Source organism: Leiobunum rupestre, chromosome 5, assembly GCF_980474605.1.
Source record: "Leiobunum rupestre chromosome 5, qqLeiRupe1.1.hap1, whole genome shotgun sequence".
NCBI lineage: Eukaryota > Metazoa > Arthropoda > Arachnida > Opiliones > Sclerosomatidae > Leiobunum > Leiobunum rupestre.
In genome coordinates, this window is record NC_143388.1 from 32033825 (window position 1) to 32060619 (window position 26795).

At 39.6% G+C, this 26795-nt stretch overlaps 2 protein-coding genes and 1 long non-coding RNA gene across 3 annotated transcripts; 2 read left to right on the top strand and 1 right to left on the bottom strand.

Moving 5' to 3' along the window:
- The first annotated feature begins 227 nt into the window (after positions 1 to 227).
- LOC149944171 (uncharacterized) lies at positions 228 to 901 on the top strand. The gene is made up of 2 exons (XM_090175671.1): positions 228 to 549; positions 641 to 901. Exons 1-2 carry the CDS (start codon positions 528 to 530, stop codon positions 814 to 816), a joined length of 198 nt encoding a protein of 65 aa, XP_090031797.1. The 5' UTR covers positions 228 to 527; the 3' UTR covers positions 817 to 901.
- A 4283-nt stretch (positions 902 to 5184) lies between these two features.
- LOC149944172 (uncharacterized) lies at positions 5185 to 6122 on the top strand. The gene is made up of 5 exons (XR_016481022.1): positions 5185 to 5236; positions 5296 to 5409; positions 5497 to 5532; positions 5853 to 5897; positions 6000 to 6122. It is a non-coding gene; the product is annotated as an uncharacterized LOC149944172 (long non-coding RNA).
- A 1114-nt stretch (positions 6123 to 7236) lies between these two features.
- Positions 7237 to 25856, bottom strand: LOC149944173 (glutamate receptor ionotropic, kainate 3-like). The gene is made up of 15 exons (XM_090176301.1): positions 25813 to 25856; positions 25745 to 25749; positions 25084 to 25203; positions 21207 to 21403; positions 20196 to 20270; positions 19350 to 19514; positions 19098 to 19289; positions 16503 to 16618; positions 15362 to 15452; positions 14361 to 14519; positions 11926 to 12070; positions 11311 to 11540; positions 10437 to 10702; positions 7535 to 8215; positions 7237 to 7378 (listed from the first exon to the last, which is right to left on the bottom strand). Exons 1-14 carry the CDS (start codon positions 25854 to 25856, stop codon positions 7843 to 7845), a joined length of 2178 nt encoding a protein of 725 aa, XP_090032427.1. The 3' UTR covers positions 7237 to 7378; positions 7535 to 7842.
- Positions 25857 to 26795: the final 939 nt, after the last annotated feature.

Genomic DNA, 26795 nt, shown 5'->3' on the forward strand with positions numbered 1-26795 from the left:
CTTGGCAGAGGCGGGCAGAGTCAACCGTAAATTTCGCACTTTACTGACTTTACACACATTTTGCCACCGAACTTTGGAGCCCCTTTAAGAGGCTCAAAACGCTAGCACGTATGAAGCCTTCATAATGAAAGTACAAGTAGTCTAACCTGAGTAAATATATAAACCATGCTATATTATACGCCTTTAAAATTATCGACTTGTACTATAATTATCGTAGGTCTGGCAACTCTGATTCTCAATAAACGGCGTCTACGGAGAGAATCCCAACTGCCTGTCACCTTTCCATCCCCTCGCCTAGTGACGTCATGTCTGTCTGTTTCGACCCAAAGCCGGTCGATCCCTCCCTTCCGTAAGACGCCGTATCCTAGTAACGTAACCCCCATTTTCTCCACGAGAGAAAATCGAATTGGGATAGAGGATGATGAAGATTCGGTTTTGAACACCTCAGTGGACAGCACCGCTTCCTTTACAATATCGAGCACTGCTGCACTATACGCGGCGCTGAAAATTCACGAATAATATCAAACATGGCGGATAAAGAGGATTCGGGTAAGAGGAATTCATAAAGCTTTTGTCTAAAGGAACGGATGTCGTAGCCTATTCGATAGTTCAATAGGCCTAATCACGAGTTGTCACGCAGGGCATTGTCACGCCTCTTGCGGCGAGTCTGGCGACAAGGGCAGTTGTTGCTCGTCGAAAGGATGTTGCGGCGGCAAACAAGGCGACAGTTGCTGCGGGAAAAACAGCGATTGCGCCACTGAAAATTCCAAAGATTGCAACTGCGAAGACTCTTGTCCTTGTAAAGGCAAAAGTTAATTGGATAACCCATACACATATTGGAATGGCACGCGATTGTATGACTTGGAAATCTGAAATTGAATAAATTGAATTGGCATAAACAGTTACTGTTTCATTCTTTCCGTTAAACGTTTTTTAATGTAAATCTCGTTTCATAAGTAACATAATAAAAATTAGCATGACACTTCCTATTATTTTAATACTAATACACTGACAGTCTCACCCAGCTCCGACTGGGAATTGCAACGGAACTGAGCTGTATATTATCGTCCTTGCTAGTAGTATATCTCGCCTTGGATGTATTTAGACACTAGGGGGCTCTGTGCTGAACTAAACCTTAAATCAGTTCGGTGATAATTTGTTATAATTGTCATTCATATGCATATAGAAAAACAGGTGCGTAGGAACGTTTTGGATTAAGGGGGTCACGGCTTGGATGCTAAATTTGGCGCCCCCCTCATCGGCAGGCTTTTTGCGCCCCTTCTAAAATAATATCATGACAAAATACCAGTAATAACCCCCTCCTCCCGCCTGGTGAAGGAGAGAGATTGTTATGCACATTTGTTAACAGCTCCCTCTATTGCAGATAAATAGGTGCTCGTTTAAAATAAGAAAACAATGGTGGAGTCGACTAATTATGAAAGTAATTTAATAAAATTGAATTACGTATTTACAAATACTTGTTTAGATTAAAGGATTTTCTAAATTGTATATGTAATTTATACACGTAGCAGAGTTCTAAAAAATGTCCATAAACGCATTGCTCTTAGCAGGGTTGACACAAATTCCAAATGGCCGCGAAATTCCCGTCAAAACAGCGCAAGGATACACCGCATCACAGCTCAAAACTTTATCGCAGGCCAAGTCTATATCACTGCGTCTATGCTCCGCCTAATGATGTAAAATATAAAAACTACACTACAGAGATATTTACTTATATATAATACAAATAGTCATTATAGTGAGAGCGCATGGTTACAAAATATACCCGAATTGTTCGAAATTGGTATACAGCTCTGAAAATTGATATACACGTGCCTTGAGCTATACTCTCGAATTTACCTAAATTTTATTTTTCAAAAAAACCGACTGGAAAAACTTTTATAAGCAAAAAACGCTCTTGTTGCCGAGGACGCGCGCATCGTAGGTTTTTAGTGTTTTAAAAATTAATAGATCTACGTTGCACCGCATCTCCGCAACTTTAGGAATAAAAAATGGTAAATCGCGTGTAGCTTGCGTGGTAAAGGTGGTAAAGTTATGAATTTTTTTATGGTAATACGTGTCACAGTGCTACTTAAAACCTGAGGTATTTTTTTTACTTGACGATTTTACCATTTTTCATTTTTCTCCATAGGGAAAAATGGTAAATCGAGTGTAACTCGGGTGCTAAAGGTGGAAAAGTTTTGAAATTTTTTATGGTGATACGTGTCTCAGTACTACTTAAAACCTGATATGAAACCACATTGAGATATATTTTTTTACTTGACGTTTTTAACGATTTTTCGTTTTTCTCCATAGGGAAAAATGGCATATCAGGTTTTAAGTAGTACTATGACACGTATTACCATAAACAAATTTCAAAACTTTTCCACCTTTAGCACCCGAGTTACACGCGATTTACCATTTTTTATTCCTAAAGTTGTGGAGATGCGGTGCAACGTAGACCTATGCATTTTAAAACACAATTAAACTAAAATGCGCGCGTCCTCGGCAACAAGGGCGATTTTTGCTTATAAAAGTTTTTCCAGTCGGTTTTTTTGAAAAATAAAATTTAAGTAGTCGAGAGCATAGTTCAAGGCACGTGTATGTTAATTTTCAGAGCTGTATACCAATTTCGAACAATTTATCACCATGCGCTCTCACTATTAGAAAAATTAGCAAAATAACAGAAAAAACAGAAAGTACTACGGTCAGAATACACACAATCCTTCTAATGTTTGTTTGAGATATTCACAGCAGCCTGCAACGCCGGTATCACAACCAATATATATCCACGGTCACACATATTAGACGCCAGCATAAACTCTATTAATGTCTTATTCAACTTGTTAAAAAGTTCCACGCGCGTCTTGATATTTTAGTATAAAATGGCTCGAGCGATTTCGCGCAAGCTCCCTAAAATAATAAAAATGCGCCAGACATTGACGCTAAAATATCAAGAAGCGCGTGGAACTTTTTAACAAGTTGAACAAGACATAATTAATTTGTGCTAGCGCCTATTGTATTTACACTTATTTGTTACGTCTAGTCATACTTTGAAAGCATCGAAGATTGCTTCGATCAGTGTCACTCTTATTTTTTACATCTAATCACACTTATTGGTTACTACTAGTCAGCCGTTGAGTGTCACACTTATTTTTTCTGGTTATACGACAAAGACTAGTTTGATCAGTTTCATACTTATTTGTTACTTCTGATCACACTTATTTGTTACGTTGAGTGTCAGATTTATTACTTATGGTCATACGCCGAAGACTAGGTCGATCAGTGTCATACTTAATTGTTACTTCTGGTTATACGTTGAAAGCGCGGCGCACTCTGAACGGCCTTGAAAAACGCTAGAGGGAAACGGGCGCGTAGACCTCTAAAGCCCGCGGATTTACAATGTTGGAAATTGCGAGGGTCCGTATACGCTGCCCCAAAAACCTTAATTAAAATTAAGGAACGTATTTGCAACTCTAGGTTATATGTAAACCACAGCTATTCAAAAATATAACTTTCATGAAAATCGGACTTAAATTAAGGAATTGTATGTCGATTTTTAGGCGAAAATATAAAACCACGAAAATTGGGGTCCCGTAAATTACCCTGAAAACTATACTTAAATTTAATATTTACTGATATAACCGAAGTTGTAGGTCCGCTGAATCCTAACCTATCCAATAATATTATTTTAACGTTATCGGACTTAATTGTAAATAACATATCTACCACATAAAGTGAAACCACCAAAAATAGTAAATTGGGTAAATGCCCAACTTCTAGGGCTCGGATTTGAAAACTTTACGAAAGGCTATCAATGGCGATGTATGTACATTCGAACGAGATATCATTGACTCTTCTAGCCCTAACCGTTGAAGAGATATGCGCGACACGGCGGCATCGGCATCGGCATCGGCGGCAACGGCTACACTGTACGTGAGACTAATACACACAAATCCTTAGGATAAATCAAGAATCGTATTTTCAAATTCCGAAGTTTTTTCCAAATATCCATTGATACTTGTCCTTAAATTAAATCATAAGTTTGTAAATATTTTTATAAGTGAGTCAGTTAGTCGAAATAAGTATTGATACGTATGAAGTGACGTAGAGTTGACGTCATATCTATTATCTAAAACGATAAACTGGAAAAATACTCAGCTTCAATCTCCTCTGAAGACAACCAGTATGATTTGATATGTTTTTGGGGGGATCATGATGGCGACTGGGAATTACGCTAAAACTCATCTCAACATTTGGTGGTTTCTTTTGTTCGGAAAAATCGTGATTGAAAACGGGGCTTAAAACGTTTTATTTGCCTGTTCCGGGGATAAGAATTGGTCCGCCCCACTTCTTACCCTACTCCGAAATCCCGGAACAAGCGAAAAGAAACCACCTAATGTCATTCCCATAAATATTTCCTTTCGTTGCCATGGTTTCGAAGAATATAATAATAAAGCTGGATCTTGTGACGTAGGAGCAACATTTTAACAAGTTGGGCAAGACCACTTTTTGTTCTATAAAATCCACTATTAAAACTTTCGGGAGCTTTCAGACATCAGCCGCGTAATAATACACCGAAAGCTCCCGAGAGTTTTAAATAAATATTTTAATAAACCATGAAATAGCAGTTCTTTTTAAAAAGATTTTAAATATTAATTGTTACTTTCCCTAACACTTGTGCATAACCAAACTTTGTAAAATACTTTATTTCGTAATCAAAGTTATTCATAACAAAATGATACCCAGGCCTCGCAATTTTATATTTCTATGAACGTTTCCTGGTATTTGAAAGGACATTTTACTGTATACATCCTCTTAAAAACGCAAAATGAGGGCGTACGAGACATTTGCAAGCTGACAGCTAGTTATACAAACCATAATTCCCATTAATACTCCAAAACATAATTCTTTTTTTCCAATTAAACTACGCAAAATTGAACATTCACCGCAACGAAAATGGAAGTCAACAACTGCATCAGAAGCGCTTTGATACTTTTGAGTTTGGCGGTCATCTTGACCATAGCTCAAAAGAAAGCAGCCCAACAGAAAGAGGAAATTAAGGACGTCAGACTGGACAAGTTAAAAATTGATTGCAGTAAATTATCGAAATTCTAACACGTAATCGATGACTAACTGACTTTTGAACCTTGGTACCTTTGTTGCAGAGTTGAGGACCTCGAAAGAAATGTTACAAAAAGATAAAAATTGCTTCGACACAGCCGCTCCCGAAGACGTAAGAATTAATTAATTTGCATACTGTAGTTTTGATTCGATGGTTTTTTGTGGACACAGTACAAGAAAAAATGGAAAGATTGCAAAGCTAATTTCGCTCTGAGTGATGTGGCCGACACGGATTTCCTTCCAATGTGGTGTAAAAAAGATAGCGACAAAGTGCAATTTTTGCAGGTAATTACCCCACGTAAAGTACAAATTTGGACCTTGAACAAAATCTCAAGGTCAAACGTAAATATATTTTTTTGGTTCTTACAACAGTTTAACGATTGCATTTCTGATCTGGATATATTTAAAGTAGGTACAAACATTATTTAATACTTATATTCTACATAAGTGTGTCCGTTCTATCTTACGTGCGTTAAATGTCTACTTCATTATCTGACCAATAGATGGCCTTAGTCCTCTTCTGTTTTTTAAAGGCGCAATTTTCAAAAAAATATTTAAATTGCGTATTTTTATCGCTAGAGGTCCTTATTTTTTAGGTATGACGTCACTGTTGCTTTATCCCCACACATATCTATCAGTTAATATTTCCACTGAAAGACACACTTATGGAAGATTATTATAGACTTATGATACAATCTTTTTAGTGTATTTATGATTTCTAACCTTAGACGGACAATGAAACACTAATAAACGAGTACTTTAAAAAGTATCAAGTAAATATTTTTTAATGAAATTGAGATATTTCCCTCTATAAAAGCATACGTATTTATTTTATACGTATGTATTTTTATTTAAATTCAATCTTACAAAATTAGGCCTGCGAAGACAAGTACTTCGACGCCAAGAAACATTACGCCAAGCTCGAGCAATGACAATTTGATAATGCACGTTTATATTCTTTTATAGATATAAAATTTAATTAAAAACGATTTCTTTTATAAGCATTTTCGTCTATATTGATTTTACGCTGATTAGATTTGTTTTATTTTAAATGTTATATTTAAACCTCGACAATTCTAGCTTGGGGCACTTTGAAGACGTACGGACGATGGTTGATGACCAATTGGGGCATACGGTAGCGACTCATGACGTTAAAAATTAGAGACAGTCTCTCGTTTTCGGTACTTGGAAACGGATACGCTTGAACACGGTTTCCAGACTGGATAAAGAATTTGGGACCGTACGGCTGAGCTTGAACTACAGGGACAGGAATGGTAATTCTCCTGGTGACGGTTTCAACTCGGTTCGGTGGTATTTGCACCACGGGTGGAGGGAAGTCAACTACTTCCGGTTCGTCCGGAAGGGTAATGATTGGCGCCGCTACTTTGACATTGGGAGGAGGAATGTCAATGGTTTCGCTTTCCAAAAATTGTGTGGCACTTGGAATGTAATTAGCGGTTGTGGTAGCAAGCCGTGGTGCTGTAACAAGAACAGGTTGAACCGGCGTCATCGTAGTTGGTTCGAGGGTAAACGCGTTGGACGAATCTGTCGAGATATCGTCGGAGTTAGCCATTTCCGTCATTCTGGGCGCTGAGGTGGGATTGGGTCTGTCCAAATCAATAATCATGGTTGACGAGCCATCCTCAATTTCATCATCTTCCGGTTTAACGGTTGGCTTGACGGTGACGTCCCGATTCAATTTTAAGGGCACGGGAGTCTCATACTCTTCAACAATTGGCGCTGGCGTCGTTTTAGGAGGGTCCAAATCGATTATCATGGTGGAGGAATCGTCCCTAACTACCTCTATTTCAGGTACTTGCGTTTTGGGAGTGACGCGTTCGGTCTCCCTCGGCAGTTGGTCCAGAGGAACCTTATGATAGAAAATCATTCTCCGACGCGATGGCTCAGTAGGCATAGGATTATTTACCTGTTCAGTATTCACTTCAGTGAATACGTCGAAATTCAAAGGTTCTGTCACTTCGTCGTCCGGGATAATGTCATTCTCATCCGGATCAGTTGACAACAGTTTGTCAATTAGGGAAGTGTTCGTTTTGGAATCACCCACGTTTTTCGAATGCAATAACTTCGTGGAGTTGTAATCGAAAGTTTCAAGTTGGATGATGGTCGAGATATTGTTGGAGTGTTTTGGTTCCCCGGTTCCGTGGAATGGCTCAAAGCCCATCTCCGAAAGCGAGGATTCTTCAACCGCGTACGACAGTTTATCCAGGATAGAACTTTCGTTTTGGGCCTTAACCTGTTAAATAAAGTTATTAACAAAATACTCCACTCATTTATCGACATACTTAAGTTAATTTCTACTGTAAACCAAATAGATAAAGATAACGATAAATTAAAGAGTTTAATTAATCACTCAAATATCTTAGAATATTTCACGCAAATTTGAACTTACCAGAGCGGCCAAAACAAGGAACCAGCACGGTCGCATTTTCATGACAGTTTGCGAGTACCGTATCATTTGAAGGGCTAAATAAATTTCTCAATTCGGAAAAAATTTACCAGAATAATCAGTGGAATTGAAGTAGGCATCGTTGCCCTTTGTGATCTCGTACCCTGTATTGATTAAAACTCGGAACTCTGGGGAAATGAATAAATTGAACTCTTTCTTTACAAACTCAATATATTTTATCTCCTTCGATCGCGAAACAATTTAGGAGCAAAGTATTATTCCCGACTGGTTATCTTTTTTAATGGGCGATTCTAAATGTACTTTGAGTCATATCTGGACCTTTTGTACGCAACCCGTTTGTCGCATTGAATGCATTTGTCCGAGGTTGATAATTTTATTTTCCGTCTGAGATTGACCAGTTGGATAAACGTCCGTTGCCGCTTCTGCCTTATCTTGTTTCTCTTGAGCATTTCGGCGCCGACCCCTTCGGACAAGGAGACGAAAAGGCAAGCCACGAACGCGAATAGCGTCAGCAAAAAGACCCCCTGAAGGTCGATGACGGACAGAGCTTTGACGGTGTTGGCCGATTTCGTCGCGTTGTGGATGCCGAACTTCATCTTCCTCTTGTCCACCATGTCCATCCATCCTTTGTTCATAATCCCGGCCTCAATCAGTCGGTACAGACTGAAAAGATGATTTAAAAATAATCATTTTGGCGTGTTAAACAAAATGGAATATACAAACATTTTTGGCCGACTAATATTGTACTTTGTTTAGTACAAGTTTTTTTTAAATTATACATTTGGATATAGAAATTTAATAAAATTTCTAACAAAAAATTTCAATTAAAAATTCTACTTTGTTTTGCACTTGAAGCAACAAACACAAGGAAAACGCAGCTAGCCTTTAAACACGCTAACAAAATTTCAATGGGCGAGCCTTTGCGCTGAGCGTTTTACGGGCGGGGGGGAAGACAATTTCGGTATTTTCCCCTCCCGACGGCAGCAGGCACTAAAGCGTCTAACCAATGAAAAATGTACGCAAGAAAATGCACGACTTTTTACGGGTTGCGTTCTCCTTGTCTGGGGTGATGTGTTTGTTGCTCCTAGGTTTTGAAATAGCGTTTTAAAATAAATTCAAGTAATTTATTTATTTTATTTTCCACCAAAAATAAATATTTCTATTTCGTGTATTCTACTGTACCAAAGACCTTTCGAATATTTTAAAAACACGTAAGCTTGGAGTATTGATTGGTTCTATCCTGATTCCTAGATTGCTAGTGGGAGTGGCTTGTCTTCGTTGCCATGGTAACGCGTATAGGTCGGCCATAACATTAAGACTCCCATGGTGGTCACGTGATTATTTCGCAAGATCGTGCGGCGTTTTGCCTCGTGATCTGTGACGTCAAATTAATGTAATGGCGGCCGTTTCAAGGCGGGGCTTAGCTACGACGTTTGCCTTCGACGCCATACGAGCCTCTCTCTCTCTCTCCTCCAAGATACGAGCAAGCACCCATTAGAGAAGGTATAAAATCAGCATTTAAATTTTTTTTTTAAATTTGCGTCGTCTAAAGTTTTTTTGTTTTAATATTTTTTACCCAACGCTTTTAACTCTCCGAGGGGACTATGTCTATCACTGTGTCTGTCTGTCAGGGCTGCGAACGAACGCGTACGCATATTCGGGGCAAAGTGTAATCACTGCGTTCGCAGTTTCTTGGAATTAGAGCCTTCCTGCATAACAGGTGAGCGTTCTACCATAGAACCACGGATACATGTTACGCTTCACCGAAAATTAGGAGAGGTATATTTTGGCTTGCTAACTTGTTATTTACTCCAAAGCAAAATACGATAATTCTATCCACTATGCCATACATTTTATAGGGCCACACTGGCGTTTGAATTTGCCAGTTTCAGAATAGGATTAGACATATCATAACCCTATAATATTGTTTCATAAGTTTGTCACTTTGGGAAATATTTTACTGAGAGCTAGTAACGAAGTGACGTCATCACAAGAAGAAAATCTCCCCCTAGCGAGGCGCTGTCAAAGGCTACGTGTGACGCGGGAGCAAGCGGACACTTATGTTACAACCTAGCGAGGCGCTGTCAAAGGCTACGTGTGACGCGGGAGCAAGCGGACACTTATGTTACAATATTATACACTTATGGTCATATCTGCTACCACGTGCTAAACTCAGGCGAATTTTTCAAACGCCGGTGTGGCCCATAGATAAAATAACTTCGTATATAGATAGGAAACTCCAATGGGGCAAACTGACTCTCACGAAATTGCCCTGACATCTAGTGACTGCGCCAGTTGGCTGTGTCCTCAAGAGCGTAGAACGTATTGAGAAATTCGAGGTCATGTCTTAAAATTTACAAGAAATAGCGTTTAAAACAAACTTGAAATCTTTACTGAATGCTATTTCTTTAGTACTATTTTTTTAAATTTGTTCTCAGTTCAAGAAAAAGTACTTTAAATACATATAGCTCGCTTAAGCCTTTGCAATTGAGATTGCGTTACACCAAGGTTCTAGTACGGACTTCGAGTAGCGCGAACTTCACCAAATAATATTATTCGGGTGCCGCCACCAGATGTCGGCCAAAATTATGGCGTCACTTCTACAACATGAAGTTTCCTTATCTATATACGAAGTTATTTTATCCATGGTGTGGCCCTTTAAGACAACCGTTGACCTACAATGGCGTAGACAAGGGGGGGGGGGTTCAATGTCCAAACCCCCCCTTGGGTCTACCTTTGACTTTACTAAATTTCCACCCCCTTCTCGACCCCCTCTTAACATTCACATACTTCGACCCCCCTTGAGGAATTTCTGGCTACGCTACTGATGCGTTGCGTTCGCCTTGTGTGGGGTGTGTTTGTTGTTCCTAGGTTAAGTACTTACGGTACGTTGATGAGTCTTTTGAAAAGCGATCCTTTGTGGACTCCTAAGCCGTATTGGAAAAAGTAGAATCTGTCCTTCGCGAACAGAACACTGTCCATGCCCTCACTGGCCGCCGAGGCTTCCATCAGGGACGAGGCCGAGATCAGGGCGAAGCTTTCGCGGGTGGCCCTCCTGATGCCTTCCTCGTGATTGTTGACCACAACCCGCTCTTTGTTCACTTCGAATTCGTTCTTCAAGATTTTGAAAATTCCTTTCACATCCGAGCCCTGGCGTGTAGTATACGGAAGAGTCCATTTTTCATAACACAGGAAGTAATATTATAGAAGATATAGTTTCTTCTATAAAGATGACCACCGCGCTGATTTCCGTACCAGAGTGACTGAAAAATTCAATTCATCTCGGGCAGAAATTGAACCTGCGAAATTTGGGTTTCCGTCCAAACGCCACTTCTATTGGACCACCGAACAATAAATTTTTTTAAGGATTGGGTCATTGCATTTTGAAATCAAATAGATTTTAACTGGTTCTGTATGATAGTCAGAAAATGAAAGATGTAACGCAGGAATTAACTGATTTAACCGAGGGGTCGGACATTTACCAAAATCCCGTACACTTTGTCTAAAATAGCAAAATCTTTTAACTCTCTCTATGGTAAATTAACATTTAAATCCCAAAATCACTTCAAAAGGTATTGATAAAATCGCTAAAATCTCTACGAAATCCCGAAATCCCGTACAAAATAATAGCAAGTGTCCGACCCTCGGATTTTACTCAGTAACTCTGGTATGCACACTCGCGTGGTGGTATCCATAATTAAAGAAATCTTTTAAAGTTAATTTCCATCGAATTGTAACCACAAAGGTAAAAACTTTACGTTAAGTATTTCCAGAACTTGGGAATCTTTGATGGTACCCACGGTAAACTCCCCCTCGTCGGCTTTCCTCAGCAATATGGCCGTGGTGTCCACTGGTTCCTCCGTGTTTGGGAAATTCAAAAAGGACACCAGCGTCCCAGAGTAACCGGTGAAGAAGACCAAACAAAATAACCAGTACGCCCCGATGAGAATACGCGCCGAGTTGACTATTGGTAGATCCAAGCCACTCCCTTCAAATAGTTCCAACATTACTCTTTTTACCCTAAAACGTTTTATTCGCCTGTTCCTGGGATGATAATTACTCCGGCCCATAAACTATTAGCTTGTTCCGGAGTATAAGTGCTACTCTTTTTACTCCTTCTGAAAAGGAGGTGTAAAGCAGTAAATCGGGTTTGGTGGTCTGCTAGCCAGAATTTATCTGCTAAAAATGTCACAGCAGCCATTTTGGAAAAACGTTTTTACCCCGACTAGAACTATTCGCCACTGCACGGAATCGGAGTAAAATGACGTCATAGCCTTACTCTTCTTACCCTTCTCCGAAATCCCGGAACAAGCGAAAAGAAACCACCTAGTTTAAAAGGTCGGCCTAAAGTGCTGGACTGAAGATGGTAATACCGTGTTGAGTGATGGCTCCGAACATGTAGAGAGCCGCCGTTGACCAGTTCCAAATGGGTGGTCTTTGTTGACCAGGAAGACATTTGAAAATGAAGTGGATGACCGCGGGACATACCAGTACAGTGGCACATACCAATAGCCATACCTACAGAAAATTAGAAGCAAATATATTATAAATTTGGAATTTAAGTTAAGATAATTCATAATTTAAAATACCAAGAAAGTATATATCAGCGTTACCGTACAAAAATTTCGGAATTAAATTCCCTGACATTTCCAGGTTTTCCCTGACCAAATTGCAAAATTTTGCCTGACCATTTTTGTAGAATATATGAATGGTTTGACGTAAAATCTTTCAAAAATGTATTTGATTGTTTTTTCTTGGGGTCATTTGAAAATTCCCTTCTTTTTTGACCATTTTCAAATTCCCTGACTTTGCCCTGACCTTTTGGAATAATTTTCTAATTCCCTGACTTTTCCCTGACCTTTTGGAATCATTTTCAAATTCTCTGACTTTTCCCTGACCTTTTGGAATCATTTTCTAATTCCCTGACTTTTCCCTGACCTTTTGGAATCATTTTCAAATTCTCTGACTTTTCCCTGACCTTTTGGAAACATTTTCAAATTCGCTGACTTTTCCCTGACCTTTTGGAAACATTTTCAAACTCCCTGACTTTTCCCTGACCTTTTGGAATCATTTTCTAATTCTCTGACTTTTCCCTAACCTTTTGGAAACATTTTCAAATTCCCTGACTTTTCCCTGACCTTTAGGAAACATTTTCAAATTCCCTGACTTTTCCCTGACCTTTAGGAAACATTTACAAATTCCCTGACTTTTCCCTGACCCTTTGGAAAAAAATTCAAATTTCCTGACTTTTCCCTGACCTTTTGGAAAAAAATTCAAATTTCCTGACTTTTCCAGGTCGTGTACGAACCCCATGCCAGGTCCTTAAAATAAAATAATCGTTCCCTGGATCAAAAAATTTCGATTTCAGAAAATAATTATTGTACGCCTGAAAATTTGTTCTGAATTTTAATTTTGTGGAAATATTGACGCTAAACTTAGTCGAAGTTGTGATTATGATAAATAATTTTTTCTAAATTAAGTTCCCAACCATTAAATAATTTAGACTAAAACAAAAAACCAATATTGAAGAGTTGCAGCTTTAACAGGTTTTATCGTAACTCAGACTGAATTATCGTACGATGTTATGCCGTAAAAATTAGCTCGGAATTATCGACATGTACGATAATTTTCGTACGTCTGGCAACGCTGGTATATATTTATACTGTCGGGAGAATAACTATGTTGAAACGATTTTTATGGTTGCTCCCAATCCCCCTCATGCTCGAAAAGTATCAAAATCAGATCAAACCCAGTACCTCATTGGTTCCCTAAAACTGACGCCTTCAAGCGCGATTGAAGCGCCCTCGGTGACGTTATTCTTCCCCCACTCGAGCAGTGTTTCCACATTGCGGGAATAAATCCCGTTTTCGGGGAAAACTGACTAAGAGAGCTGCAAAATATTTGAAAGCGGGAAAAAGGGAAAAAAGCGGGGAAAATCACTCAAAACGGGAAATTTCGCGGGAAAAGTTAACGACAGAGAAAACTATATAGTGCATGCTTATTTCTAGACCTTTTCTGAACTCGCTAGATTCACTGAATCACTGCGCAATGTTGTTCACTGCGTACTCGAATCAGCTCTTGTTCTAGTTAGAATCGTCTGCTACGGCCCGGCTGGGTCGTTACCCCAAGGATCCTATCCTTGGTTACCCGTATCCTGGCCGTTACGAACTTCCGGGCCATATCACTTATTCATTTTGAAGTCCAGAGTATAATAGAAGGCAGTGGCACGAGTAAGTTTTACGATTTATATTATATGATAAGAGCGATGACTAAATAATAACAAAATTTGACACTAAAATTAAATTAAAAAAAAAATAATTTCTGCGGCGCCAGCGATGTTTACATAAGTGCCGTCGGTTAGAATTTAGCGGGGAAAATTGCGGGAAAAACGGTTTTCGAAAACGGGAAAAATTAATTTATCCGCACCAAAAAAAGGGAAAAATAAAGTCACCCGTGTGGAAACACTGCACTCGAGGCGAAAGTGCTAACCACTCCGCCACCCCACTATTAGTCCGGTTTCTCGTGGTAATAAATAGCTTTAAATAGGCGCAGATTTTTCCTTAAACCTGGTTTTCCGTTTTCAAAGGGCAAAAAAACTAAGCGACAGCGATTGTTAACTCAAAAAAATATCCCCGGTCGACCCTCGTCGTCAGTAAATTCCTCCCTTCTAAGAAACCAGCCCTTATTTATGGAAAAGTCTTTGCGCAAGCGGCAAAGATAATAAAATTATAGCTTGCATGTCCGTTCAGTTTTATTGAAGCGCTTTTTGCAATGTTGGTGCGAACCAAGATGTCACAACATTACTGACCTCCAAGGTGTACGGCAAGATGAGTGCGTAAATGGGCGACAAGACGACAGGTTTTCTGGTCAAGAAAGTGACCGAATCGAAGAAGTTAGGAATGCTGTAGTCGATGACCGCTTGCTTCTCGGGCGTGATGGACAATGCCGTGAACCCGTAGTCGATTTCCTGCACAATTCACTTAAGGTCATTATATTAGATGGTTTCTTTTCGCCTGTTCTCGGACTAAAAGTGTACTCTTTTTAGCCTAAAACATTTTATTCGCCTGTTCCGGGGATGGGAATTACTCCGCCCCATAAAACATTCGCTCGTCCCGGAGTAATAATAATCAATAATCAGCTAGGCTAATACCAAGGCACCACCTTAGGCCTAAGTCATCAAGCGACTTTTGAAGCCTTTAATTCAGGTGGCCGGGTTACACTGCGTAGGAGGGGGGTGGCAAGCCTGCATGCCACGCGATCGAGCCAACAGCTCCCTCCACTATTACCGTTAACCTCAACAAGTTTATTAGAGCTACTCTTTTTACTCCTTCTGGAAAGGAGGTGTAATTTTAATTTGTAAAGGAGTAAATCGAATTTTGTCGTCTGCTCAGTGGCGTAGCTGAGAACTCAGAAGCCCCCCCGCAAAAATCTCTATGAGGCCCCTCTTCTTAATTTTTTATGGTTAGCGGGGCCGACCGAAGCTCGAGGCCCCCCCGCACCGCGGGCCCTGCGGACCTTCAGCTACGCCACCGTGTCTGCTAGCCAGAATTTATCTGCTAAAAAAGCCACAGGCAGCCATTTTGGAATAAAGTTTTTACTCCGACTGAACTATTCGCCACTGCACAGAATCGGAGTAAAATGACGTCATAGCCATACTCTTCTTACCCTTCTCCGAAATCCCGGAACAAGCGAAAAGATTAAAAGAAACCACCTAGTAACTGATAAATCTGTTATAAATACAGAATTTAGTGTCCATGGTAATTATATTTAATAAATATAAAATAGAATTAATTATAAATCTGTTCTCACCTGTCTCTCAATCATTCCCACCAATCCGGTCCAACTTCCGTTTCTGGCAGGTTTCCCCCACAGCGCGTCTTTCGGGGTTCTCAGAAAATACCTACATTAAGGAGTATTTCGAATTATTCTGGTGTCTCGTACAGGGCCGGATTAACCAATAGGCCGAATAGGCCTGGGCCTAGGGCACCAAGCCTACAAGGGGCACCAAGAGGGTTCGAAAAAAATAAAAGTACAAAACTTTAATTTTAGTAAATGCGTCCACCCCTATGAACCAAAAACGTTTGATTGTCACATTCTCTGACGGACTGCCGTCTAGCCCCTGACGACATACTAAATCTGGCAGCAAAATTCATTTTCCTTCCATTTCTCAATTATAAATTGAGGAAGCGCCTAGCTCGCTATGGAAAGGGGGCACCAAAATTAACTTGGACCTAGGGCCCCATAAAGTCTTAATCCGGCCCTGGTCTCGTACAAAATTTAACTGATACCAGGGCCGGATTGACACTATTGGGGGCCCGGTGCAAAGTCCAATTTGGGGCCTCTAAAATATTCAGAGCTTACTTTTTGACTTGAAATAATAATATATATAAAAAAAGGAAAAAACATTTATTTCGAAGACGAAGGGCTCTACTCTGAGGGGGGGTCCCTGTGCCACGGCATACTTGGCACATTAAGTCTGTATTCACGAGGCGGGGCTTAGTCCCAATTTCGAATTTCCCGCGAAAAGACCAAACCGCCATCTCGGATCGGAACGGTTTTAAAAAACGTCTGTGATATCTCCTAGTCGCTAATCGTGGTGCTATTAATGATAAAATTAATTTAAATAACGAGAAGGATAAATTTTGTGCTGGATATGCCAAAGGCATGTCTGGGAGTAATAAAATTAGGTATATGCGAAAAATATTTCTATTACCACAACCTTGTATTGCACATTTAGACATTTTCACCAGTTATCTGCCAAGGCTTCGAAAAACAGCTAAACTTCCAAAATTGTGTAGTGTTAGACTAAATGGCCACCGGAACAACTCGCGATAAAAAAAATTCGGTCGTTCATCGTCATCAAACGTCATTCGTATAAGGCGTGGCTTAGACTAATACGTCACAAGAATACACACTATACGGACCTGACTGTTACATGTTCGAGACATACTTGAATTCGAAGTATTGGGCGAACGCTTTGATAAGTCCTTCGTCGATTCCATCTTCGGGTATTATTCCGACTTCCTTAGTAGTAGAATTATCATTGAAAATCATGAACGGCGCCATCTATCCAATGAAAAATTTTAAATGACCTATATGGATACTTCTCTCGCAACATCATATACTTCTGCTAATATTCAGAGTACACACTCTCCTTAAATAAAAACGGTCAAGCTTTAACCAGTTAGATAGCCCTATAGCCCATTAAAAACTAAAATTTATGGAGAAAACCGCATCAAAAAATATTGAGTGTTTAATTTTTAATAAAATAAAGAAATTTCGGGAAATCGAAAAGCGCGCGTCCGCCGCGACACCTGGTGAGAAGTCGGTGAGACAGAAAAACAACGTAAAAGCGCGCGCTGCTGAAGACGCAAAAAAATATGTTTTTCACGCGCGGCGCGTTCCATTTATAAGAGACCTAAGCCTAAATTGCGCGATTTTAAAAGTTAGGATAGTTCGCAAATCGCTCATACGGGGTTAGGGGCGCTGGCGGCAGCCCCTAAGATGGCGGCGAAAATTCAAACTCAAACACCTGGCGTTATTTTTCGTTTCAAATTTTTGGGCCAAAAGCTATTTTTTCAAGACCAAAAAAGGTACGTGTTAGTATATTGAACGTCTTGTTAATTTTTTGATACGGAAATAAGGCCATATTTGGAAAAGCTTGGCCGTTCCCCTTTAAGTTTCGATAATTTTAAAATTCAATAGTTAACCTTCTGGAGCTAAAGCTGCCGAGTTAGCTAATAAATTGAAAATTACCAAAACTATTTGAACTTCAGATTTAAAGTTCTAAATTTTAAAATAAAATGCGGAAAAATTTCCAGAAAATTTTCCGCAAATCGGAAAAATAAAAAATTGAAACATAAATTACTTTTTAAGGGTTTTTAATGTTTTTAACTTTTTATCGATATAAAATGTCTAATAATATAACAGTAAACATACTACAAAACATTAATCGTGTTACATTGTTAATCGGTTTAAAGCTAGTCTAGAGGTTTAGTTTTACTTTTAGATTCGAAAAAATTAGACAAAAATGCCGCTTTATTTAAATTTGCAAACAATATTAGACTAATCATGGAATGAAAACTTTTTTTTTCGAAAAAATACGGAAAATTTTCCGGATAAATGGCCTCGGTCATTTTCCGACTTACAACACTAGAACTTCTTAAAGTATGCTTGACCAATTAAGAATGTTACTAATAGTCCAAGAGCCCATGACAAAATAAGCATGTGCTAAGGTACACGATGGGTCAAGGTATTTTTTAATTAGGTTAATGATTTGTAACAAAGAACTGTTTGTCTTACGGGTCAAAGTGGGGGCTTTCCGGAAATACGAAGCAAGTGACGTCACTTCCGGTGACCTTGAAAATTGATATGACCTGATATTGGTATCATTCGATTGGTTCAGATTTGAAGGTTAATTTTGCGATATTTGATAATAGCACGTTGAGACCAATCGAATGATACCAATATCAGGTCATATCAATTTTCAAGGTCACCGGAAGTGACGTCACTTGCTTCGTATTTCCGGAAAGCCCCCACTTTGACCCGTAAGACAAACAGTTCTTTGTTACAAATCACTAACCTAATTAAAAAATACCTTGACCCATCGTGTACCTTAGCACACGCTTATTTTGTCATGGGCTCTTGGACTATAAGGGAGAATGACTATGCTGAGACGATCCAAGGACATCGGGGTCGAATATCATCCGTGCACGAGATGGAGAGAGGAAAAGGTCAGGCTTTACGGACGTCAGAAGACATCAGTTCCCGGGAACCAATGATCTTAGAAAGAAGAATAGAGCTAGTGGCATACTTATGAGTAATTACGTTACATATGGTAATAGTGAGTGTAGGGAGCTGTTGGCTCGCGTGGCATGATGGGCTTGCCACCACCCTCCTACGCGTTGTAACCCGGCCACCTGAGTTAATGGCTTTAAAAATCGCTTGATGACTTAGGCCTGGGGGGTATTAGCCTAGCTGATTATTATATCCCCCACACACGAGATGGAGAGAGGAAAAGGTCATCAAGGGCGTCGGAAGACATCAGTTCCAGGGAACCAATGAGATTCTGGGATGATTGGATATTTTAAGGGGGAAGGACAGGGTTGGCAAAAACTCGGCAAAAATAGGTTTTTGCCGCGACATGTGGGAAAAACTGGTAAAAACCGGAAAAAATGGAAAAAACTCTTTTCATGCTAAATTAATCATTGATATATCTATTAAGTGACTAATTTGGTCATTGCAAATAGGGGAGATGAAAAAAAGGCCAGAAGAAGAGTGAATAGAATAGAAGAATATACTGCTTTTATTATTTATTTTTAATTGAGTTTTGCCACTAGAGGTGGAAAAACCATGGAAGTACGATTTTCCACACGGTTTTTAACAAGAAAACAATAGGTGGAAAAATTGTGCCAACCCTGGGGAAGGAGCTTACTGTTGTACCATGAGGAGCATTGCGAGCAATGATAAACATCGTTTGAACATAGTCATTCTTATTGGCTAGAGTTACTATTCAAGATTCTATATTTTCCATGATTGTACTGACCAATATGGTGCCAATATTAATGGTGCGATTTAGTAGCAGATGCTTGTCGACGATGCGATAGGCCATTTCGATTCGCAGCACGGCTGGAGGTTGTCCGATCACACTCCACACCGCAAAAATGATTCTTTTGGTGCTGCACAACACAACTGGAACTTCCGCTATCTTGAGCGTGACCATATTCCCAGCGATGTTCTCAAAGTAGAGGTTCGACCGTCAGCATTGAACGCGCTAGTTTTTCGTGTTGTAACTCACCTCGTTTCCCGTTTTGCAGTCGCTATTATTGTGCCACAGCAAGCTCAAGAACTTGCATCCCAGTTCGTGTTCCGCCACCTTGTTTTCCAGATTCTTCAAATCCTTTTCGTTTCGTCCTATCCACAGCCACGACACAATCCGGTATTCGCTCTTAGTGAAGTCAATCTGCGTTCATAAACTACTGGGTGAAATCTACTATACCATAGTGATTACAGTATTAACAGGAGACATGACTAGGAGTTCACAGCCGGGCGCTTTTCCCAACGCGCGCTGTTAACGAAAAACGCGTCTTTCCCTTCTCTAACTTTTACCCCCCCAAACCGTGGTATCTCCCTGTCTCCAGTCTCGGAGACGGACCCAAGATGAAATATTTTAGTGGCGTTCTCTAGCGAGTATTGTGGGAACTACCGCTGAAGAAAATACCAGTTCTGACTGGGTTGTAGAGCCGCCACTCACTTATGAGAGCTTCCACCGCGTCTCCCAGAGGGCGCAATGTTGATAGTAAAGTATCTCACGCGACGGTCGAGAAAAAAGGGAACGGCAGAGAGAAAATTCGAGGGGTGGGTAGAAAGCGGGGGTTATTGGGAAAAACGGGTTTTTGTGTTCACGGTGCCGAGGTCCATTCACCGCGGCAACCGCTGTCAACTCCTAGTCTTGTCTCCTGGTATTAATGGTATTACCATTAAAACTGCCAAAGTGGTATTTACCAAAAGCATATTAAATATATTTACGAGATGGAATGTCTATGATACTCATAGAAACGACCTGGGTTTACAACGGAGTTCTTAGCTCGCAACGTGCTAAGCTAGAATCGGCTCCTAGTCGACATTAATCCTTGTCACTTACCTTCTGAGTTCTTTTGAAACGATCTAAGTTTCTGATTTTACACGGAACTAGATCAGTTTCGTAGATCTGCAAGATCTTCAATGTGAGAACTATTCGAGATTTTTAAAATTAATTTTCTGGTAAGTCTATTTTCCGAGTGAGTGTTTTGCATTTCTTTCCGCAGCGCGTCTCTAGCGACGGCAGCCAATCAATTAATTTGAAAAAACGCGTGACGTCTTATATTCGACGTAGTCTATGCGATTTGTAGGGACTACAGCGCTTTCCTAAACAGCATTTGTTTAATCAGCATTTTCCAAATCAGCGTTTTGTCAAAATAGCGCTTTGTCATAACAGCGTTTCTTTATACAGCGTTTCCCAAAACAACAAATTGTTCAAACGGCGCTTTGTGATAGCGGCGGTTCTCAAAACCGTATTTTGTCGAAACAGCGTTTCCCAAAACGGCGCTGCTTTCTATAGCACTAATAATATAGGCCTATTGTAATATATATTTTTCTGGAATTTCGGCAAATTTCATTACCTAATGGTTTCTGCCGATAGTTAGTATTGCAAACTTACCTAACCTAACCTAACCCCTGAAGTTCATATGTATGTTATACATTTTCCATCGTCAATTCATATAAATTTTAAGAAACCGCTGTCTTGACCAAAACCGCTGTTTCAAAATCGCTAATTTGAGAAACGCTATATTCAGAAACGCTGTTTATAGAAAAAGCTGTTTTGACAAACCGCTCTACTGAGAAACGCTTAACCAAAAAACGCTGACTAAACAAAACGCTCTTTCGACAAACCGCGGTATTGAGAAACGCTATTTCAACAAGCGCTGTTTTAACAAAGCGCCGTTGCAACAAAATGCTGTTTTGAAAAACGCGCTTTTGAAAACGCTATTTTAACAAATGCTATTTTAGTCAAGCGCTCTATTCCCTACATACCGTCTATGCACAGCCCGTTTCTTGAGCCGCTTTCGGAGCACGGTAGACATTCCAAGTTTCATGATACAACTTATAACCTTACCCATTCCAGTAGAACTTCCGCGGGGAAATTCAAAGGTACCACAACGACGTTGGCATAAGCTGACAAACTTTGAAAGTGGTCCATAACAGGGTCCTTCCGCGGGGTGCGACCCGCTAATTTCCAGAACATGAAGGGTTGCTTGATTTCCACGTCCTGCTCGAACAGTTGGTGAGCGACGCAATTGGCGACAGTCCATCCTTTCAATTAAGGCTGGTTTACACTAAGGCAAAACCGCCGTGACGGCGGGCGCTAACTTTTGAAATCCTCGTTAGGCCTAATAGAAAATTTTTGCGTTCACGCCCGCCGTCACGACGGTTTTGCGCTAGTGAAAACCAACCCTTAACTACAGTTTTAACACATACAATAAAATAGGGTTTCGCGGCTGATGTTCCAATATTAATAGCTCGATACTTTCACTTGTTCTAGGATTCCGGAATAGGTTATTAGCTGAAAACTATTCGTGAGTTCTGAACCGTTCGGCAAAAAAATTCTAGAACTACCCAAATGCAAACTATTCGCAGACAAGAACCTCTTGTTGAACCGTTCGGAACCGTTCTAAATGGTACCTGCTCAAGAGCAAGTACTGGTCGGAACTCAAGGTTGAAATCTCTAAAATTCGTCTGCACATCGGGCTGCGTACGTCAAATCGTACGAATCACAACTATTCGTACAAAAGTTCTGAACTATCCAGAACTTTTGCGTGACGTTACAGCTCATTCCTAGGCCGTTCTCTTAACGGTTCAGAACTCACGAATAGTTTTCAGCTAATAAGAGTAACTCTAAGACGTCATTCTACACCGATTCTGTGGTGGTGAATCAGCGGCGGCGCTAAGACTTTATTCAGGGTAGGCTGTAGAAGGTTTTGGGGGCCCCCCATAAATAGGTCAGGGGCGAGCGATTCTACAGTAATTGAAATTGTCTTCTTATTTTCGTTAAAATTTTAACGATATGAGTATAATCACACCACAGGTGATATTAATTCAAACATAGATTCAAAAAAACTTTTTATTTTAAAAGTTATAATTAGGCTAGAAAAGTTTAGAAAATATATAGGCGCTATTTATTTTACAGCTTAAATTGAAGCCTGCGATTGAGGGGGCCAGATAATATTTATAATTTTAAACTATCCTGATAATCATTTTTTATTATTATATTATAGGCTACATAGGCTACAAAAAATTTGAAATAGGCTATAGCCTACTTAGCCTGAGTGTAGCGCCGCCACTGTGGTGAATAGTTCAAGAAAAACGTTTTCCCTAAAATAGCTACCTGTGGCCATTTTAACAGATACATTCTGGATAAGCAGACGATTTGATCAGTTTACCCCATTTTTAGAAGAGTAAAAAGTGTAGCCCCAATTCTCTGAAATAGTTCACTGTGTAGTGCACCAGAACAAGCGAGTAGTTTAATTTACCGTAAAAGGTGTACACCTTTTGTTCTAGAACAAGCGAAAAGTATTCACTTAATATATTTCTTACGAGAAAAGCATGGTAATGCCAAAGTCAAGGTCAAGATCGCCATGTTTATAATAGTTATATTTTATATTTGTTAGTATATTATCGAGAAAAAAAATTTGAAGGTAGAGATAACCATTTTGAAGGTCAAGATCGTCGTTTTCAAGGTCAAGATTGTCATTTACTAAAAATGGTCCATATGGGTGCTTCTCCAATAAATTAGGTTCAAGGTTTAGTACGTGTAGAGATATTTTCTAATTTGAGGTTAACGGTAATAGTTAGTGTAGGGAGATGTTGTCTTGCGTGGCATGAAGGGCTTTTCTCCACTCTAGTACGCGTTGTAACCCAGTCACTGGGTTTAATAATAATAATATTAATAATCAGCTAATACCCAAGGCACCACCCAAGTCAGCTAGCGACTTTTAATGCCTTTAATTCAAATGGCCGGGTTACAACGCGTAGGAGGGTGGTGGCAAGCCCTTCATGCCACTCGAGCCAGCAGCCACCTAAAATCACCATTACCATTAATCTTAACAAGTTTTTATTAAAAAGGGAAACCGAAGAACTCGAGGGAAAACAGTGGGGAGAGATCTTGAAAACGCAACGTGGAAGGAGTGGTTCCGAGTTTCCATCCAGTGCCACATGCAGGGCTCCCAGCGAACCTATAATACCTATAATTTGGAAATGGTCCTATAAAAACCTATATTTGCTTTTTTTATCCTATATTTCCTATATTTTTAACATTTTGTTGAAAATTATACTAAGACAGTTTGAACAAATTTCGGATTGTTTACGTTTTTTTCTCGAAACTCCCGCCTCTATAAATTTGTGCGAAAAGTTTTATTTGAAAATGGAAGATTATCTGATCAAAAACTTTCAATCTCCAAAAATATCTCTCAAAATTTACAATTTCTAAAACCGAGTGAAATCAAGCTTGGAGAGATGTGTAAGAGTGGCTAAGTCTCTACCATTCGATGTTGATGTAAAGTTTTCCAGTAATTCAGTCGATGATTTGAAACTACTACAATTGGAAGGGTTAAAAATTGACGAATCTCAGCGGATCGACCACTTTTGGCGTGAATTAGGAAGAATTGAAACAAGTGTGGGACACATAAAATATACTAGCATTTTATAAGTGGTCCAGGCTGCTTTATGTATTGCAAAAATGTGATACTTTTAGTCATAATTTTGTGATATTTTTATTAAAGTTTAAGTATCCGTGAATTTTGATCCTATAAAAACCTATATATTGATAATTTTTTACCTATATTTAACCTATAATTTAGCGATTCCAAACCTATAATACCTATAATTTTTTAGAGGGTATTGGCTGGGAGCCCTGCACATGGTTGGATTGAAGCAGCGAGTCAAAAGTGCTAACCACTCTGCCACCACACTTACAAGGAGACTAACCGAGGTGTTTATCTCCGATTTGGTTCAAACTCGGGTGGTAAGTAGACCTTCATGTTTCTTGAAAATCCCTAAAAGGGTGGACAAGAATGGGCTTTGGTTTTGCCATGGCAACCAAAAATGTTTTTCACAACTTAAAAACTGATTTTCTCTATGAAAATTAACATGGGAAAATCGAAGATTTTAAGGGTCCCCCCGAGGGGCTAACCACTCTTAGAAAGTCTGTACACCGGATTACGCTTGGATTAGCACTGCCAAAGGCAGGGACTTCAAAGATTACGCGTAATCCCATTAGTACAGTCAAAGGTACGGCTCTGTACACCGATTACGCGGAGTGATCGGTCCCCCTAACAATATTTTTCTTAAAATTAAATATGGTTCATCAATTAGATACATAATTCAGATCATGGCTAAATCTTGTACATACAACGGGTGGGGTGGCGGAGTGGTTAGCACTTTCGCCTCGCAGCATGAGGAGCCGGGTTCGATCCCAGCTTGTGGCACTGGGTGAAAACTCGGATCAACACCTTCTGCGTAGAGTTCGCAAGTTCTCTCCCCGCTGGTTTAAGTCGCATGATGACTTGGGCCTATGGTGGTGCCTTGGGTATTAGCCTAGCTGATTATTATACGTCTATTTTGGTAAATATGAGTAAATATACATATAAATACGAGTAATCAGTTTTTAAGTTGTGAAAAACATTTTTGGTTGCCATGGCAAAACGAAAGCCCATTCTTGTCCACCCTTTTAGGGATTTTCAAGTTACATGAAGGTCTAGTTACCACCCGAGTTTGAACAAAATTGGAGATAAACACCAGGGGTAGTCTCCTTGTTAGGGGCCTTAGTCGCTGATTATTTATCATATTGTATTATTATCGATATAATAGTTTTAGGAAATCACTACTTTTTATAATTAACGGGAGCCTGCGAAGTTAAGTGTAAGTATATGGAGAGGGATACTAATATCTACGAGCTATTAAATACTTCTGATCGTACTAAAAATCTATTGACAAACCTTGAGCATTTGGAAGAAAGGCAAAGATGAGTTGATTCGATTCAACTATGTCTAAAGACTGCGAAATAATTTCGCTAGGAACAGCTAGACATTCTTCGGTAAGTACGTCGCTTGTCCAATCTGATAGATTACATCCCAATTAATTACTGTTAATTAACGATAATTAATTAAAAAAATTCGAACCAATTTCGTTGTTGTAGAAAAAACAATATCCGATTTCGGATGGTAGAAACCAAGATATTAAAACGAGGTAGCTAAGAAATCCCATGATTTTAAATTCGCGTGGTTTTTCGCGTGTTCGTTGGATGGTCTTCGGAACACTTATTAAAATCTAAAGACTTTTACTACGCAAACACATTGATTTAATGTATACTCGAATATATAGTGGAGATATTAAGCATCTTTGTTGTGAACGGGAAAGTTCCCGTCTGTCATAGTGCCACGTAGGCGTTGGGTGCGACTAACTTGGCAGTTCTGAATTATCTTTTAACCTTTAAGAGAACTGTGCTTAATGCACTTGTCGTGCAGGGGCGGGATAAGACTGCGGAGGACTTTGAAGAATTTGATGGACGAGCGAAGCTTTCGGGGAGGTTTTAAGATTAGCCTGACTTAAATTAGTTTTACATGTTTTCGATAAGCCAGACGAAATGTTAACATTTACCAAACCTGTAATAGATTTACATGATACGTAAACAAATAAACCATTAATAGTTTTGGTAGAACATTTACCTAATAGTTTTTGCGCCGGCAATAGCTAGTCCGTTATTGAACATGTTTAATTCTTGGAAAGTACTTGTGCAAATATTTGAGTTTCGATCCTTCAATACAATACTTAAAGCATACGTGATAAGTTTTGAACAAAATGAAAATGAGAAGTTGCGGGCGACACGTTTAAGTACATGTATATAAAATAAAAATATCTATGAGTGAAGTAGGCCACGAAAATGAAACTTGTACCTTCGCAAGCTCGACACTATATTTTATTTCCAAACCTTTTTGAAACAGTGATGGGCACCGCTCTTCTCATTTGAGAGGTTTTTGTAACTGTTAGCGAAATTGAGCGGTAAAATATATTTGTGCGGAAATCACGAGCGATTATTCCGGCTCTCAAAAATTAGCGGGAATTCACGAGCGCCTATTCCGGCTCTCAAAAATGAGCGGAAACTCATGAGCGCCTATTCCGACTCTCAAAAGTAAGCGGAAACTCATGAGCGCCTATTCTGACTCTCAAAAGTGAGCGGAAACTCATGAGTGCCTATTCCGGCTCTCAAAAGTGAGCGGAAACCCATGAGCGCCTATTCCGGCTTTCAAAAGTGAGCAGAAACTCATGAGCGCCTATTCTGGCTCTCAAAAATGAGCGGAAATTCATGAGCGCCTATTCCGGCTCTCAAAAGTGAGCGGAAACTCATGAGCGCCTATTCCGGCTCTCAAAAGTGAGTGGAAACTCATGAGCGCATATTCCAGCTCTCCAAAATGAGCGGAAATCGACGAGCGCCTATTCCGTCTCACAAAATTTTGAGAGCGTTAGCGGTTAACAAGCGAGGGACCACTCCGCCTACTTACACTGTCTAGAGTTATTTTCATATTTAGCAGCCATATTTTTTTGAAGAAACAGTTATAGAAAGTACCTATATAATATGTATTTATCCACGCACTATTTTTTCTTCTGAAACCCATTTTGGAAAATCAGCGGGAGGTCCATGTTTGAAGCG

Bases quoted from the DNA above. Each gene is read 5' to 3' on its own strand.
- LOC149944171 (XM_090175671.1), top strand. From the start codon at position 528: ATGGCGGATAAAGAGGATTCGG. The intron at 550-640 runs GTAAGAGGAATT...GTTGTCACGCAG, and splicing joins GGCGGATAAAGAGGATTCGG to GGCATTGTCACGCCTCTTGC.
- LOC149944173 (XM_090176301.1), bottom strand. From the start codon at position 25,856: ATGTTCAATAACGGACTAGCTATTGCCGGCGCAAAAACTATTAG. The intron at 20,271-21,206 runs GTAAGGTTATAA...CTCACATTGAAG, and splicing joins CGGAAGTTCTACTGGAATGG to ATCTTGCAGATCTACGAAAC. The intron at 14,520-15,361 runs GTGAGAACAGAT...TGAATTGTGCAG, and splicing joins TGGGAATGATTGAGAGACAG to GAAATCGACTACGGGTTCAC.